This window comes from Mesoplodon densirostris, chromosome 7 (genome assembly GCF_025265405.1).
Source record: "Mesoplodon densirostris isolate mMesDen1 chromosome 7, mMesDen1 primary haplotype, whole genome shotgun sequence".
NCBI lineage: Eukaryota > Metazoa > Chordata > Mammalia > Artiodactyla > Ziphiidae > Mesoplodon > Mesoplodon densirostris.
Genome location: NC_082667.1, coordinates 95267541 through 95286158, shown reverse-complemented (window position 1 = coordinate 95286158; position 18618 = coordinate 95267541). Strand labels below are relative to the sequence as shown.

The 18618-nt window shown below is 40.8% G+C and overlaps 1 protein-coding gene across 12 annotated transcripts in view; it reads right to left on the bottom strand.

Moving 5' to 3' along the window:
* The window catches only part of YAP1 (Yes1 associated transcriptional regulator), a 108199-nt gene extending 92331 nt beyond the window's left edge, over window positions 1-15868 (bottom strand). For 3 of the 12 annotated variants that reach the window (XM_060102766.1, XM_060102777.1, XM_060102775.1), the window contains exons 1-2: window positions 14818-15715; window positions 11733-11983 (exon numbers count right to left, since the gene is read on the bottom strand). In XM_060102766.1, the coding sequence (XP_059958749.1) occupies window positions 11733-11983; window positions 14818-15141 (575 nt within the window). In that variant the 5' untranslated portion in view covers window positions 15142-15715. Of the gene's footprint in view, window positions 1-11732; window positions 11984-14817 lie in introns of all 12 variants that reach the window. The other 9 variants (XM_060102770.1, XM_060102768.1, XM_060102772.1 and 6 more) reach the window with 7 other exon arrangements.
* Window positions 15869-18618: the final 2750 nt, after the last annotated feature.

The following is an 18618-nucleotide window of genomic DNA, read 5'->3' as shown; positions in this document are numbered from 1 at the left end:
TGGCCTCAGAAGGCTTTGCAGCTTCTGCCTTCATCCCCCTAGAAGGCTCCCACCAACACGTAAGGAAACCTCTGTGCCCAACTGGGCAGCCACCTACAAGCCAAGAGAACAAGCCTCAGAATGAAACCTACCTTGATCTTAGACTCCACGGCCTCCACAACTGTGAGAAGTACTAGGTGGTAGTTTAAGCAACTCAGTCCATGGTTTTTTGTATGGCAGCCCAGTTTAGTAAGTCAACCAGTGAGAGCAAGTGACCTCCATGTGGCTTAATATAAAACAGCTGAAATCTTGATGGCCTAATATGCTGCTGTCAACTATACTCAATTCTTAATTACTAGCATTCCTGAAACTCTCAACATCCTTCCAAAACCATGTTAAACTGAGTTTTAGGTAAAGAATTCTGGCTGCTCTGTGTCCCATAGAAGTTTTATTAATAAATTTAAAATCTGAGTGTTTTAAAAGACACAATTTAGCTTATAATAGTGATAGGCAGAATATCAGATTTGTTTTACAATTTATTTTAATAAAATTGATTAATATGCACTCAAATGTTTATTTGGTTTTGGTAATGTACAATGGACTAAATTATCAGATTCTGCTTGTCTAAAACAAATTCTAAAGCTTAATTTAAAAACTTCTTTAAATCTCTGAAAGAAAAGTTTCAGTCAGCAGCTTTCCTACCAACTTTAAAAAGTAAAAATTGTACCTTTTAACAGCATATTTTACTATTAATTCAATTTGTCCAGCAATAATATCAAGGAATGAAAAGGGTTTATATTCATTTTGTGAATTCTAATAAAGTTTACTTGGTAAACAAATAAACATTAAGCTAAACTTAAATGTACCAGAAAAATGAAAACAATCCCTTTTAACTAGCATTTCCTGACAAATACTATTGTCAAAAAGTAGCAAAAAAAAAAAAAAATCTTAAATAGGCTGTAACATTAAAATAAACTTAAAAAATGCATACGGCATACAACTATATTTGACAATGTTCATGTAATGATGGTCTGTAATAGATGGTCTTCACTTTTAAAACTTTGTTTTTTCCCAAGCAGTGAATAAAACCATGCCATTTAGTGGTTTTTCAAGTGTTTTGGTATTAGAATTTTTTTTAAATGCCCAAGGTCAGAGCGCAGATTTAACCACAATTAATAACTTCATTTTGATGAAAGTAAATGCAAATATAATTTATATATTGTATAATATATTATATTAGAATACATTAACATTACATAATATATTAGATGCAAACATAATTCAAGGCGGGAAGGGCAAACTCTTTGGCTGTTACCAGAAAATCTTTTTGCAGCTGTCTTTGTTTCCCCACCTCCTATGCCCCCACATTCATTGAGCTGAAAATGCTAATTCTATAAGCATAACTTGAGTACTGTCTCTTCAAGGTCCCACTGCCACCACCTCATTACTTCTCCCCTGAATTCCCATAGTAACCTACTCACTGGTATCATTTTTACACCTACATAATTTTATTTCTTATTCATTTAATTCTAAAGCAGTCAAATATTCCCTGTCCATGGAACAAATGTGTAACCCTAAAGTAGAACTATTATTCATTTATACCCTGAAAATAGGCAATTATCTTTCTTTTTAAAATTATTTATTTATTTATTTATTTATTTTTGGCTGCATTGGGTCTTTGTTGCTGCGCGCGGGCTTTCTCTAGTTGTGGCAAGTGGGGGCTACTCTTAGTTGCGGTGCGAGGGCTTCTCATTGCGGTGGCTTCTCTTGTTGTGGAGCACGGGCTCTAGGCACACGGGCTTCAGTAGTTGAGGCATGCGGGCTCAGTAGTTGTGGCTCACCGGCTCCAGAGTGTAGGCTCAGTAGTTGTGGCACACGGGCTTAGTCACTCTGCGGCATGTGGGATCTTCTCAGACCAGGGATCGAACCCGTGTCCCCTGCACTGGCAGGCGGATTCTTAACCACTGAGCCACCAGGGAAGTCCCACAATTATCTTTTTTAATAGTTGTAGTTATTTGAGTTTAAGAGTAATCTCAAATTTACAAAAGTAACTTTAAAAATACACAAGTAAACACTCTAGCACCTTTTTAGCATGGAGTTACACAGCAATAATAATTAAGCAGGGACTATAGGCATTAATCAGGGTGACTATCAACCAATAAACTGAAATAAATGAGCAGCCTAAGGGACATCATCTACCAATAAATACATCAAGAGCTACATACACAAGGCTGAACAGAGAAGGCAAAATCTATCTTTACTGACCTTATAGTTAGCCTCCACAGCTTCTCCATTGAGAGATAGTTAGCAATGAAAAGGTAAACAAGATGACTTGCAGTGAATGGTGTCTTGAGACCCACCTGGTCTATCAAGACTGATATATTATTAACTTTGTCCCAGCTCTACAGAGGGGAACCCAGTGAACCCTTAAACAATGCCTGCTACATAAAACCAAGAGGTTAAGTGTTTATGAAATGAAGAGACCACTAAGCACATATACTGAATTCAAAGAAGATAACTAAGAATAAGCAGAGTGAAAGAAACCACAGCCACGTTAATGTAAGTGACCTAACACACACCACCCAGAACCAAGTGGGTCTTTTTTGAGCAAAATCACCCTGCGTTTGAGGGAGTAGAAGGAGCTGGGCAAATTCTTATCTGTAGTGTGATGGGCATTAACTGAAAACTGAAGAATAGACAGGTACACAAAGGGCATGCTTTGTCTTCTGTGTTTGAAGGACAATATTGTGTTTGAGGACAATAATATTAATTTCACATATCATTGTCTAGAAACAGTGATTATTGTATCACCCACAAGAAGAGATTTGTACCAGTCTTAACAGGAAAGTCTGCACACCCTCCGGTGGGGAGGGGTTAACAGTGATCCTATTACATCATCTGGAGCTCATCCAGACTACACAATTTCAGAAACATAACCTGTATCAGTCTGAACATGTGTAGAGGAAAAACAGAAACATCTGTATTTTGGCCCACTCTTCCCCAGATTTTTCTTTTTCCATCTTAGAAAAAAAAAAAATTAGCCAAGAGAGCTTGGTAAATTTTAACTGTGACCCTATCACTGGTAAGGATTAGTTCCAGGCAAGGTCTCAGAAATCTCATTTAGCTCATTTCTAACATTAGTACTTTGCTATTTTAACACACTTCTTTACTTGTTTAACTAAGTTGTGTTAATTCTGTTCCATTCCTCTACCCCATTCAACTTAATACCTTTTAAAACCCCCAGGTATCCGCCTTTTCAGTATCATTTAGCACTCTTCTCTGATGTCAGAGTGTTCTGGTCTGATTTTGCATTGGTCAATTAAGATTTTATGCAGATTTTAAAAGGTTTGCTTCCTCTTCTTCTATAAAAAAATTTCCATATGTAACTGCTTTTTAAATACTCAAGGAAGAGATTGCTGGAAAAGTGGATCTGAAGAAATTTCACTTGAGATCAACAACAAAGGGTCCTAACACATCTCTGTTACTACCTATGGTGAATCCATTTTAACCTAAACCCAGTTTTCATAAAATTCTAACTACTTACATCTCCATGGTAAGTTTATATGTAAAAAATACTTTTATTACTGTTACTCTATGACATCTACAATGGCCTACTGAAGAGAGCACAGGCTACTTTTCTGAGCTATCAAAAGAGCACTTGCTAGGGAAAGCAACAACCTAAACTAAGATAAAACCAAGTTATACACCTCTGGGGGTTAACCTACATAAGTATACCAATAACTATTTAATTAACTTAGATATGCATAAATATTTTCTTTATCCTACCATCTATATTGATGAAAACCAGCTGAAAGGAAGGAATGAAAGAAAACAGATGCACTGATTTCATAAGGCTACTTTACTTTAAAGCCCAACTTTTTAAAGTTGTGTATACTAGACAAAAAACTTGAAAATGACATAAAAACAGATAGGATCAGCTCCATTATTCTATGTACAAATAGGAATTAAGTCTCCAGTCTCTCTGCCCCTTCACGCTATTTCAGAATCCAAACCCTCTGAACAAATTCATACACTGCTGGATGCCAAGCACCCCGGTGTCAAAGTACACAGTTCCCCGCTTTAAGAAAAATCTAACATATGAAGATTTAAAGTAGCAAAACTGATGATGAAGACCAATGTCAATGAAGTAATCATTTGCCTGGTAAAAGCATTTATTTAAGTACTGATTTAAAAGTGATCCTGTAGGGACTTCCCTAGTGATCCACTGGCTAAGACTCTGTGCTTCCAATGCAGGGGGCCCAGGGTTTGATCCCTGGTCAGGAAACTAGATCCCACATGCCTCTACTAAGAGTTGGCACGCTGCAACTAAGAGTTCACACGCCACAACTAAGTCCCAGAGCAGCCAAATAAATAAACAAACAATAAATATGTTAAAAAAAAAAAACTAGTTAAAAACAAGTGAGCCTGTAATATTTAAGTCAAATAATATAAAATTGTCAGTAGTTACTGTTTGGGGCTTAGAAAACTGGCAACTTTATATACTCAACCTAATAATTGCAAAATTGGATTCACAAAAATCAAGCCTACATAGAACTTTTTAAAACCTATTGCACACCCCCTCCCTGACCTAAGCAGGAAATGGGAAATTTATGTTCCAGAGAAGTAGACTAAAAGGATCTGTATTCACATACCTGGCACAGCCAAGAGCAAGGATGAAACCCCACACTCTCAACCCTAAAACACTGGCTCTCCATCTTAACACCCACTACCACCAGCAATGCTCTCTAGAGAGGGGACTGACAGATTTTCATCTGGAAAAACTGACCACTACAAGAGAACCTAACAAAGATAATGACATTTAGGGCCTCCCACAACTTCAGGGCCTGGCTGGTTCCTGTTATATTACTCTCCAGTGAAGCCTACTTAAGACATTGAAAGCAGAAAAAATTTAAAAAGAAATACCCACTATAATATCCTTAGAGAGATATTATATTACTACATCCATGAAATAGGAACAGCATGTTATTAAAAATAACAAAGGAACAATGAACTCAGAAAAGATTCCCTGGAAATTAAGAATGATAAATACCTTTTTTGGGGGGAAAAAAACCTGAAAAATTAAAAGCTAAAGTTAAAGGAATCTCCCAGAAAGCATAACAAAAGGCGGGAAAGATAAGAAAATTCAAGAGTTAGTCTGAGAAGCAGGAATTACAGAAACAGCGAAGAGATTAAAAAGACTGGAAGAAATTATCCAGGAACTAATAAAAAAAAATCTTTCCTAGGACCAAAGGACAGTTAGGGCAACTATATTGCAAAACTTTAAAGGGCACCACTCACACTGAAGACTGAGTTTCCAAACAATGTAATCTTTACAACGAATTTTAGGGCTTCCCTGGTGGCGCAGTGGTTGAGAGTCCGCCTGCCGATGCAGGGGACATGGGTTCGTGCCCCGGTCCGGGAGGATCCCGCATGCCGCGGAGCGGCTGGGCCCGTGAGCCATGGCCGCTGAGCCTGCGCGTCCGGAGCCTGTGCTCCGCAACGGGAGAGGCCACAACAGTGAGAGGCCCGCGTACCGCAAAAAAAAAAAAAAAAAAAAAAAAAAAAAAAAAAAATTAAATGGTAGTGTAGCTTGTTCTATAAATATGGAATTTTTAAAAGGGGGGAAATCTCAAAGGAGTTGGAAATGTTTGCCTCTGGAGAATGCAAGCCATAGATAAAGAAAAGTGAGTTAAAACTGCTCTTTTTCATTGTAACCCTAATAGCACTAAGGGATTTTCTGAATCTATGTATATGTTACTCCCCTAAAATTAAATTTCAAAATATATGTTTATAGATAAGACTATATAAACAAGTATGTTCAACCATCTCTCCTTGGCAGAATAATCTAGGTGCTTCCTCCCAAACTTTCTCCTTTCCTGAATTTTCCAATTCTCTCTAATGAACATGTGTTACTTTTGTAATTAAAAAAATACACCTTATTAAAAATCCACGAAATCAGATACTTGGGGAAAGAAGCGAAGGAAGGAAGAACTTTTATAAATATAAAACAAAAGAACCCCACATTCATGCTTGTACAGAAAAAAAAAATCCACCTCTTACCCCCACCTCCTAGATAGGGTTTAGCTCCTTCCCAAAACCCTGCTTCATACTACAGTCACTTCAGGATATGTGAGAAGTTAAATTTCAAAGAACTTCCTAAATCCACATTCAATTGTGTGAAAGCACAAAGTAGCACTCTGAAGAAAGCCATTTTTACTCTGAAGCCCAGATCAACTAGTCTATAGTAAGTTTTCATGCATGTATCAAAAAGCTCATTCTCTAAAACGTATATTTACTGGATAAAGAAAGACCTTACTTTAAAAATAAACAAAAATCTCCTCACCTTGGGTTAAGTAAGAAATTGCAAGAGGAAGAAAGGAGCTTTTAACAAAATGTACCCTCACCACCCCCAAAGCAAGACCCAGCTGAAAAATCTGAAAAGTCTATTGACTAACACTATCCTGTGAGGAGAAAAAGCACACTAAAGTGAAAATAGGTAAGTAACAGCACTAACCACAAATAAAGCATTGAAAATATATGGTGGAAGAAAACAGCAATATTTTAAATAGATACGCCTATTTGCATTATTTTGTTAATTTGCAACATTATTCAGAGAAACAACATCTTATTATCTGATGTGTTAAAGATTATGATTCTTCTCATGCTAAAAGCCAAATAAGGATTAAACTACTGACCACTTTTGTGTAAAATATTAAAGAGAAGGGGAAAAAAAAAAACCCATTGTGCTTTATACCAAACTGTTTTTGTTTGCTTTTAGAAGAGGTGAAGCCCTACGCAAATAGAAGTGCTTCCACGGTAGCAGTACTTGTTCCCAGGAAACGTGGTGCTACAGTACTTGAGCAGAACCACGAAGCAATTCTTCTTCATAAAAACAGCAACGTCCCTTTCGTGGCTTGAAGTTCCGATCAATCCTCGAATCAGAAGCCTTTCTTGTAAAAAGTGCATCACTTAGTAACCATAGTTATTGAACCACACGGCTCTTTAAGACCTTCCTTTATACAATGCTACTCAACTATTATTAAACTTTCAAGTCATAATTAATGGCTAAATTATGCTACTACTGAAGGTAGCAAATTAAGTTTGAATAATCTTAAATCTTAACTGATTTTTAAAACAACTTCACTTTGATTTGCCCTAAGCCTAAACTTCACTACATATTTTGACAACTAAAAGGTTAGGTTTAGAGTTTACCTCTTCCCAAAAGTCTTAAGGTAAAACACATTTCAGAGTCATACTAGCATTACTATTTGGGGATGCTAATTTACATTATTTTTCCAACTATAATGTAAAACATATTTTTCTACATTACTAATGAAGACTGATCTCAGGGTTTCAAAAACTTTTTAAAGTTTCAACTATTTGAATATTACCTAGGCTTTTTTCTTTATAGTTAACATGAAGCTTTGGGGGAGGAACATGCTTTCAATGTTACTTTTTAAAGAAAATTTGCCTACCATCTTGCAGCTAATTGAGTTTGCTGAAATTAAACATCTAGTTTGATAAAGGTTAAGTACTTTTTTAGTTCACTCTAAAAATACTCATTATTTCCCCCAGGAAATAAACTAATCTCTATGTTCTATTTACTGTCACATCCACTATCTTCCGACTGTTTTGTTTTTTTTTCTACCACCGTATCCAACAGTTTCGCCAGCGTTTTTCTACCTAAATCACTGTGGCACCATGGGCCATTCTTCCCCGGGGTGCCCACCCACCGAGCAGAAGCAAGCATTTTTTCTGAGAGCTGAGAGCATACTTTTATCTTCTTTCTCCACTCAGCCTCAATCAGCAAGATAAATGGGCAGGGAGAGTCCTTCCCTCAAATAGGGAAATACTCTGCTTTCGGATTTTTAAAACTGAAGTATTACTGACTTATTATATAAGGGAAATGTTTTGTGATTGCAATTTCAACTGTTTATGGTTTTTTTTTTTTTCTTTCTTTTGGCAGCTTAATCAACAGTTAAGGGCAATATTACAAGCGTTTCATTTTTTTTTTTTTTTTTTAGCGGGACGCGGGCCTCTCACTGTTGTGGCCTCTCCCGTTGCGGAGCACAGGCTCCAGACGCGCAGGCTCAGCGGCCATGGCTCACGGGCCCAGCCGCTCCGTGGCACGTGGGATCTTCCTGGACCGGGGCACGAACCCGTGTCCCCTGCATCTGCAGGCGGACTCTCAACCACTGCACCACCAGGGAAGCCCCAAGCTTTTTTGCAGTACGCAGGCCTCTCACTGTTGTGGCCTCTCCCGTTGCGGAGCACAGGCTCCGGACACGCAGGCTCAGTGGCCATGGCTCACGGGCCCAGCCGCTCTGCGGCATGTGGGATCTTCCCGGACCGGGGCACGAACCCATGTCCCCTGCATCGGCAGGCGGACTCTCAACCACTGCGCCACCAGGGAAGCCCCAAGCGTTTCATTTTTAAAGGGAAATCATTTGGGTTACACTTGATATAGCAAGAAACCAAAAAAAAAAAAAAAAAAAGAACAGCCTTACTCTCAATGAAACTGTTACTTTTTAAAACATCTAATCTTTATTACAGTAACAATGTATACACTGTATGTGTTCATAGTCTTCTGCTGGGCAAGTGTTTGGGAGAAGAAGCAAGACCAAATTACTATAACAAGAAACAGTTTAATTCATCTCCTTTAATTGATACATGTCTGAAGTAGCTTTAATTAGGGCAGTGGAGCAATCATTTCTGAAACAAGATACATGGTCAAAAGAAAAAGAATTAAACCATTTGTAGAAATTAATAACACCTGCAAGGTAAGTTCATTTAATGTTGGAATATTGGCTAAGTTATATGCTGCGGAACGCAAAAAAATCTCTGAAAAAAAGTACCTTTTTAAACTGTGAATCAAGATACTCAATATAACTTAATAAAACCCCAGCCACAAGAAACCTTGAATCTTCAAGGATTAAAAACACTGAGGCCAGTTATTCAGAAAATGATAGATAATAGAAATGAAACAGAAATGACTTCTTAAAAATTAGAAGATTATTAAAACAATGCATATCTCCACACTTCTAAAATTGCTGGATGAGATTTCTTAAATCAAATTATAAGGTCCTATATGGTACATTTTACACAAGAAGTTCTTTGTATGTGGTAATAGCTGCAAGGCATCAGAGTCAATAAAATAAATCTGAGAAGTAAGAGCACTCCTTGTAACAAGAAATATTATAGAATACTAATTCAGGAAGTTATTCAGCAGCCTATAAAGAAATAGGAAGTTGTTGACCAACTACTTGAAGAACTATTTCCTGTAGGAAAACTATAAGACAGATGAAGAAAGCAATAATTCTCAGAGCAATAAAAGAATTCTTTTAAAATAAAGCTCAATACACAATGTTGAAATTAGTTTTAAACAGTAAATTCAGTAGAACAAATATACCCAATATACAGACTAAGCTTTTTAAAAATACTTCAGAATCATACTAGAACTTGAATATGTGTCATTGATAAATGTAGCCAGTACCATACTTCCTCCTTATCACTTGCCAACCTAAGGTACAAGTCTTCCTCAGAAAATCTCACTGACCTAGGCAGGGCTTTAAAAATCCCAATAGTTGCCTACCTATAATCCTTCAGTAATTATGCCGCCTTGAAACAACAGGATGGGCCAACTGACTTCAAAGTCATTCATCTAAGGTCACAAGACAACAACTAGTTGTTTCTCTACATTTCCTGACATGTACCAAATAATCCATGATTTTGCCTGCTTTTACTGACCAAGATCCATCTAACAGGGAAAACATTTCTATTCCTGAAGGTTTGATATGAGAAAATTATTCCATGGTGTCAAAAATCTTCATGTTTCTCATATAATAAATCTAATTTTACTTCCACATGAGAGTCCCTCAAAAATCTTAAAGAATAATCATATTTATCTCTCTTCTTCCCAGTTTTTCATTTCCATGGTAACCATTACCCATATGGCATAATTTTTGTATCATTTTGTCCTAGTTTACCTTTGCTACAGGCTCACTTGAGCGGAGTGCTTGGGGTGGTGTGGTGTGTGTGTGTGTATACCCTTCATTAATCCATCTTTGAGAGAAACACTTCTCAAAGGAAGAACTATTGGAAACTAAAAAATAAAGTATAGAACATTTCAGGTCAAAACAAAAAGATCATTCAAAATAATAAAAATGTAGGCCCATGTCACCTAGAAGCAATTATTACAAGATACAAAAGACTAAAAGAGGAGCATAAATGTTGCTCTTTAATCATAGACTTTTAGCTATAACATCAACCAAAAAAGAGAGGGGCAAGCCAGCTATTAAGCTGTTTAAAAATCTCCCCAGGTCAGCATGTGACCCAGCAGGGAGAGGTTCAAAAAAGTACAGCCTTTCTTTTCCTAACAACCTGGTTTGTTTCCACTCCTTTCCCTTCAAGACACATCCCTCACAGCTAGTAGCTCTTTCAATCATTTACTCTGGATGTCTGCTTGAGAACAAATAATCTTGCTCATGCAGATGAGTCTGCCAGACTTGTGTGTACTTTCCAGTCTCAGGCCCTTTATTGTTCTGGTTGAAACCTGACCCTTTGAAATGGATACCAGGACACCAGAAAACGAATTTAAAATATAAGAAAAAAGTTGGAGGAAAAGGGGCAAAAAAACTGCAGAAACTTTTTAAGATCAAACTTTTTCCTCTGCTCTTCTAAATAAGCTTGTCACAAAACTGTTATCTTACACTGCAAAGTAACAATCTGCCCCAAAAGACAATCAATATAAAATACTAAGACACACAACAAAACAGTATCATTATTGTATTATCTGACCTAATGAATAAATGTTACATTTCCCTTAGGAGTAGACTGTCAGGGCGGATCACAATCAAAACTTGGACTGTTTTTTACTTTATTATCTCAACATGATTAAACAGTACTAAGTAAGCAACTTCTTGAAAACATCAATTTCAGTCTATAATAATTACTTTTAGGAAACATTTTGTATATACTTATTCCAAACACACCAAATAAAAATATTAAGGTCCTACCTATAATTTCAAAACAAGAAGGGACAAAATTCTATTTTGATCTTTTCAGCCTCAATGAAATTTTGCCATTTTTTTAAACACACAAAAAACAAGGCTAATAAAAACAAATAACCCAATGGCTTTGTTTTTGTTTTCCCAGAGAAGAGAGATTCTGTTTTGAAGACCTGCTAGCTCGAAGAAGTTTGCCACTGCGCTTGTATATCAAGCGGGAAAATTCATATTTCTCTTTACCCTCTGAGGGAAAAACAAACTGATAAATCACATCAAACTGCAGCTAAAGGGTCTGTCATCTCACAACCTAAAGTACTGTAATATTAGACTCCTAGGGAATTCCTCCTTATTTTTATAGTTCTTTTCTACCAGTAAAATGTCTATTTAAAAAGGTAAGTAGTACTGCACATATTTCATAAACCTATGCCAGCCCCCAAACTCTCACAATTTGAAATTCTTCATGGTATCCTTTCAGTTTTGAGCTAGGCTAGTTAATAGGTTTGGCACAAACTCAAAAGGAGAACATCCAAATTGCCACAAAATAAAGATTATTAAAAGGTTATGAACCAGGAATCCATAAAGCTTTCAAAACATTACCTAAAGAAGGTATTTAGCTCATACTGAACTGAAAAAAAAATTATGGAAGATATAACTGAGCTTGACATAAATATTAAGTACAATATAAAAATAAATGACATTTTATATCTTGGTACCAGAAAATTATCTCCTACCATTATTTTCACTTACTTTAAGAAGTATCTCTGACCAGAAGATGTCTTTGCCATCTCCCAGCCCGCTGGCAGAGGTACGTCATCAGGTATCTCAAAAGAAGACTGTCTAAGGTGTTGAGCAGTGGGTGCAGCTGCTGGGCCAGAGACTACTCCCGTGGGTGTCAGTGTCCCAGGAGATACGGCTCCCAGCTGCAGGGAAGCTGGAGAGGAATGAGCTCGAACATGCTGTGGAGTCAGGGCCCCTGCAGTGCCTGCATCAGTACTGGCCTATTAGGAATATTAAAACAAAGATTTCTTAAAATTTGTTTTCAAAGAGAGTACCTTTATATTTCTTAGATAGATATTTGGTTGCAATGAAATTCTAAATCCAAAGGCACATTTCAACATTTAATATTTGACACAGAGGAATACAGGTTTGCAGATGGATACTTTTAAATGTTTACGTGAAGGCCAAGGCAGTGTGGGTGCTTTTCCAAGTTCTAAAATGTTCTAGGTATAAACAAAACCCGAGGAATATAACTATGGATTCTTTTTCTTTCTTTTTTTTAAACTAGGTTTTACATAGTTAATGTTTTTTCCAAGCCAAGCCCTAAACACACAACAGTTGTCATTTTTTTCTCACCATGGACAAATGTCATCAATAAAGCAACCATCAAAATTTATACAACTTTTAAGGAATACAAAAGATTCAGAAACATCCGAATATTCTTAAAAGCCTCCTAATGAATGAAATAAAAACCCAGCCATATATTTGTACCTAGATGATAAAGATGCCAACAATTCCATTACAATATAACTTAAGAATTTACAAACATATTTACAACTGTGTAGTAGCAGAAAAAATCCTGAACTCAGACCCTAAAGTTCTGGGTTCTAGTCCAAGCTGGCTAGTGTGACACTGAACAATATCATAATCTCTGAGCCTCAAGTTTTCTCATTTGTTAAATAGCTTTTTTTCATGATGGAAAAATGCGTATATGAATTTATATCCAATAATTTGTGAACAATAGTATTTACAACCCATATTTGTAGTATTCATAATCTAGTACAGTTATTTAAATTCCTTAACTGAAGAGTTAGGGTTTGATTATCAAAAAGTTTGCATTTCCTAGATTCATTCATATAGGCAAGTAAGGAAGACTAAAAGCAATCAGCAGACACATCTATGGCTTGATGTTAAATCATGTACATTCTGAGTTTCCAATCAGAATACATTTGAATTAGGACTCATTAGCAGAAATAAAAGTCAAACTTATAGATGCACGACACGGTTAAAAAAGGCATTAAAACAAACAAAACTACAGTAGATTATGAATAGTATGAATCCATAAACTGCTGATATAAATTACTGTGCAATTATTTACTAGAAAAATAAGTACACTTTTTAGTTGCAATTCTTTACAGTTTATAGATGCCACAAAATGGGGAATTCAATCTCCTATGGGTATTATACTTTCAAAACATATTAACTAGCAGCATAGTCGTGTAGACTGTGGCGTGCAATGCCAACACATTTTTCCCCATAATGAGTCCAGAAACTCATTTCCAGGACTAAGAGAAAAAAGCATACCTAAGTCTACTTCTTATCAATTTAAGTATTTGGGGTAAGCTGCTAAATTGTTTTTCCTTCCTCTTTCTTAACCCAGGTTTTTGTCAGCAGGTTAAGTGAGTTTTTCTGAGTTCCAAAACCCCTTGGTCTGAGGCAGGAGAACACACCACAGGCCTGCTGCAAATAGGAGGGGCGATGGGAGTGGGCCGATAACTGTTCTTTCCACTCAAGTTACAGCCGAGTGGACTAACTACATCGCAGTATTTGGAAAACCAATTAACTTCTGGACAAAGTTCCTATGCTGAAGTTTAGCCTGAAGCAAGCTCTTTTTTAAAAAGGAAGGAAAGAAAGAAAAACCTACACTAAACAAATCTTCTGGGACCGGTCAGAATGTTAACACTTTCATAATAGTTTCACTTTAATGTTGGATCACGTTGACAAAATAATCGAACGTTGTGTATGTGGAACAGCCATGTTCATATCCTCAATAAGAATTAAAGAGCAATGGCGAGCCTCGAATTAGTCATCACTTCCCAAACATTAACTTCTAATCACAGTTGAACTAGGCAGGACTCGGCCTATGAGTCAACCTGCAGTGCGTTATCAAAGGCTTCTGTTAAAACCAAAGCACGGTAAAGCTCAACTCAGGTCCTGCGCAACGTGTAGATGTGGCTAATATAAAAGCATTTCGGCAAACTGTAAATAATAGTCTCCAACGGGGAAGCCAACACGTGAACCAACTAAGTTTGATAAGAGTAAGCCTGCCCGACTTCCAAGGCGCTAGCTAAGGGCAGGGGTGAAAGCACTAACTCCATAAACAACTTCCAGGAAAGTCTGGATCCTGTACTCAGAAAGCGCCGGGGCCGCGAAGAAAATAAATGCTTTTGGGAGGGGGAGGGGGAGAAAGAGCGAGAAACTAAATGGACTGGTTCAACCCCCACCCCTAATCAACACTGGAAAACAAGAGAACAATTATTTGACTCCCCAGGAGACTGAAGTGGACCGAGAGGCCCCGAAGGAAAGGGGGCCCAGGGCTCAACTTCACAAACTCGGCCGCCGCTGGCAGCTCACCCACACACAGATGCCAGAGGCCCCCCTCCCCCTCCCCGGCCCCGCGGCGGCGGCGGCGGAGGGAGCGAAGGTGCGGAGCGCGGAGGCGCGCGCATTGTGCAAGCCCACCGCGGCCCGGGCCCGACTCTCCCCACCCCCTTCCTTCCTCCCCACCTCCCCTGCCACTCCCGCCAACCTCCCGGGAACCCCAGGAAGAAAGAAAGGGAAGGGAAAAGCACGCCCCCCCGGGGCTGCAACCGCAGAGAGAAACTACAAGGGGAAAAACAAATCTCGGCCCTGGACTCCGGGAGGAGTGAGGAGCCCATAGCCGCGGCCGGCGGGGCGCCTCCAGTCTCCCCGCCTCTCCGCGAGCCCCCATCCCCACCTCACTAGCGCTCCCGGAACCCCCCTCCGCGGCCAGGGCTCGCGGCCGCCGCTCCCGAGCGCCCCCGGGCCTGGGGCCCGCCCGACGGGAAAGTGGGGAGAGGGGCGGCCAGGTTACCTGTCGGGAGTGGGACTTGGGCTCTGGAGGCTTGAAGAAGGAGTCAGGCAGCTTCCGGAGCCTCATGGGCACAGTCTGGGGCACGTTGGCCGTCTTGGGGTTCATGACGGCGTTGAAAAGCGCCTCCAGGTCGGTCTCCGAGTCCCCCCGGACGTGCACGATCTGGTGCCCGGCGGGGGGGGCCTGCGGTGCCGCCTGGGACCCCGGGGGTGCCGGCTGCCCGGGCCCGGACGGCGGGCCCTGCCCCTGGGGGGGCTGCGCGGGCGGCTGCCCTTGGCCCTGGGGGGCTGGCTGAGGCGGCGGCTGCTGCTGCCCGGGATCCATGGTTTCTCCCTCCCCCGACGCGCACCCCGACCAGGCGGGCGAGGGCTCCGCCCGGGCGCCCCGGCTCGACGGGCCGAGATGGGAGAACCGGCGAGGGTGGCGGGCCGGCGGCGCTGGGCGGCGGGAGCGGCGCTCGCCTTGCTCTCAGCGCCGGGGGGCTGCGCCGCGGCCCCGCATCCCCCGCCCCGGCGCCTCCGCCCCCGCCCTGCGCCCCGGCTCCACTGGTCTGGCGGCTGCGCCTCGGGAGGGGCTGCGAGAGCCCCGGACCTGCGCGCCCGAGAACTTTTTTCCTTCACGCCCTTGACGGATGCCGGACAGCTAGTTGCCTTTCCCCTCCCCCTTTCTCTCTTATTTCCTCTTCTTGTTCCTTCCTTCCTCCCTTTCTTTTCCCCGGCGGCGGCTGCGCCCGACTGAGACAGAAACTCGCCTCAGACGCCAAAACTAAAGTTGAGAGAACCGCCCGCCCGAGCCGCTCGCGGCTCCGCCTCCTCCCGGCTCTTCCTTCCTCTGCGCGCCCGCCCGCACAGGATCCGCGGACGTCCGCGGAGGGAAACTTTCCCCTGCAAGTTAACTACATTCCTGCAGACTCCCGGCCTCCAACGCCCCTCCCGGCCGCACGTGACCAGCCCGCCAGCGGGCCGGGCCTCCACAGTGCTTCACGGGGCTAGGGCCTGGGGGCGGCCGCGGCGGGGAGCGTGCCTGGCGATCCGCGCCGGGAGGGCGGCCGACCCGACGACCAACGTTGGGTCTGGTCTGGGTCGGAGCTCTGATCTCTGCGGCGAACGCGGCCGCCCTTGGCCGCAGGAAGTCCTCCCTCCCAGCCCGGCCCCTTCCCCGCCAGTTCTCGGGAAAGGCTGAAAGGCTTCCAGCTCGCCCCGAGATGCGAAATAGCCAAGGCCGAAAGAAGTTGGGAGGGGACGTGTAAATCCACTTAAACCCTCCCCGCGTTAGCCCGACTTGACTACCTGGAGTGTCAGTGTGGGCTCAAATCCTCAAACTAGGTTGGATTTAAAATGGTACCCGTAACAGACATTGATTTTAATAAGGGTCCATTTTTTCTTAACATTAACTTGATTTTTTTCCACTCAATATTCAAAACCCACTTGAAAGGGATAAACGATTTCTGTGATTTGAAGCTTTAAGACTAGATCTGTGACTCAGTGTGATTTACTAAATAACCAAAAATTGCCTTTTTTAAAAGTGAAAACTTTTTTAGTGCTCAGACTTGAAACATAGTCTTGAAAACCTCAACAGAAAAACTCAGTGTTTAACTTCGGTTACAAGCATTCCTCGGTGTACCTGTCTTTCATCCTTGAGGGGATTGGAGCCTACCTCTCTTTGTTATCCCTGTACCTGGCACAAGGGTGGATTCTCTGAAAGTTGACCGAATAAGAAATGAACGGGTGCGGAGCTCACCCCAGGCACCTGGTTCTCTTTGTGGCAGTGTCATATATGCAAGGAGTCCACTTGAAATCACTCAAAAGCAATGAAAATTTGTTGGGGGTTTTTTGTTGTTTTGTTTTTTTGTTTGACAGCGCCTCTTGCGAACCCGTGCCCCCTGCAGTGGAAGCACTGAGTCCTAACCACTGGAACGCCAGGGAATTCCCCAAAATTTGTTTTTTAATTCATACATTCTGATTTTTTAAAAAGCAGCTTTACTGAGATATAATTCCATACCATACAATGCGTCCATTCAAGCAATCCAGTATTTTTCGTATATTAAAAGGGTTATGCAACATCACTCTGATTTTAAATCCATTAGTTCATTCTAAAGAAAACTAGCTTCCTGTTTTAATGATTTTGTCTGCAACGCTAGTGAAACAGATGTGTAAACAGGATTAAACAAGAAAAGGTCCCCTGAGCAAAAAAATAAACTCTTCCTCCAGCCAGGACATGCCCTGGATAAATCTGAAGAGGGATCTGTATCACTCGGTGTGGTGGGGCAGGCCAGGGAAAGAGCCTCAAGATTTTACGGCAAGATTCTAATCAACTGCTCTGGATTACACTTTCATCTGAAGAAAGGGATCTGCCTCCATGATGCCCATGACTGCTTTTTATATTTATCCCCACCCCCATCCCCAAATGTCAAGTGCGGTTAACCACAGATTTATAGGTTCTGGAGTTCCAGAGATCTGAGTTCAGATCCCAGTTCCACAAGTTACTAGCTCTGTGACATCGGACACGTTACTTATTTCCTATTCTTTAATTTCTTTAATATTGGGGTCAGGTAATGACACCTACTTCATATGTTGAGACAATTAAATGAGTCAATGGACATAAAGCAAGTACTTAGCGCAGTTTTGGGTGTGTGGTGAGATCCGCATAAACGTCAGCTATCGTTGTTTTGCCGTGTTCACAGATTACTTCACATGTAGTGACATGGCCTCTCCTTTGCAGCAGTCCCCCTCAGGGACCCTGTTGGCAGTCCCTTCCTGTCCCATCTAATAATCAATCCACACAAACAAAGCCTTTGGGCAGAAACTATGCATTACAATTTCCAACTGAAAAAACAATTTTTTAAGAACCAAAGCGTTTGAAAACCTGGGATTGTAATGGAAGCTGTCCCTTCACTAGAGTATTACCATGAACACTATAATTAAAGGGCTTAGGGTACAGCAGAGGTTGCTTTGTTCAATATTGTTTCACCTGCCATTCAACTGAGAACAAAATTACTTTGATAAGTGGATTTAAAGGCTGTTTGGAGAGATGTTATGTTCTGTAAGCACCTCTGTAGCATCAACCAAGATTTTGTAATTGAATATTCCTGATCTACAAAAATCTCAGTCACAGGTTAGTAAGGGATAGAGATAACATAGATTCAATCCTTCGTCCCCTCTCTTCCTCTCCAGCCCCACTTTTAGAGCAATTATCAATCCAAGGCACCTTGAGATGAGGAGTTGCCTTCTTCATACAAAGACCCAGGTTATCCTGGATCATTTTCAAGTCCATGTAGATCACTATCTGAAAACACTAATCTTACAATGACTTGCCTTCTCAACTACAATGGACCCTCTTCTCTACTTTATCTGTCCACACCCCACCATCATCCAGAAATACTCCAGTTGTGAAATCAAACTATGTTATACTATTCCCTTAATTACTCATACCTCATTTATTATTAACTTCTCTCTCTTCTACGAACCTATCACTCCTGTTTTCACTTCTTTCCCAATTCAGTTTAGAAATCATAACTCATTGCTTCAGCCTCTCATAATCATCTGTGCCCTCAATTCTATTGCCCCATGTATATGAATGAACTGGATCTATTAAACTGGATTAATTCAGCCATCTGTCTTTTCCATTCTAACACCTAAGGCTTATGGGGGCCTGGACCCCACATTCATTAAAAGCTTCAATCAAAACTTTTGACAGTTTGTCCAAATGAAGTTATACTATCATCCCACAGATATACCTACATGATTACAAGAAAGCATTCACTGTGGAACTTTAAACTTTGTCCTGTTACCAAATGACACT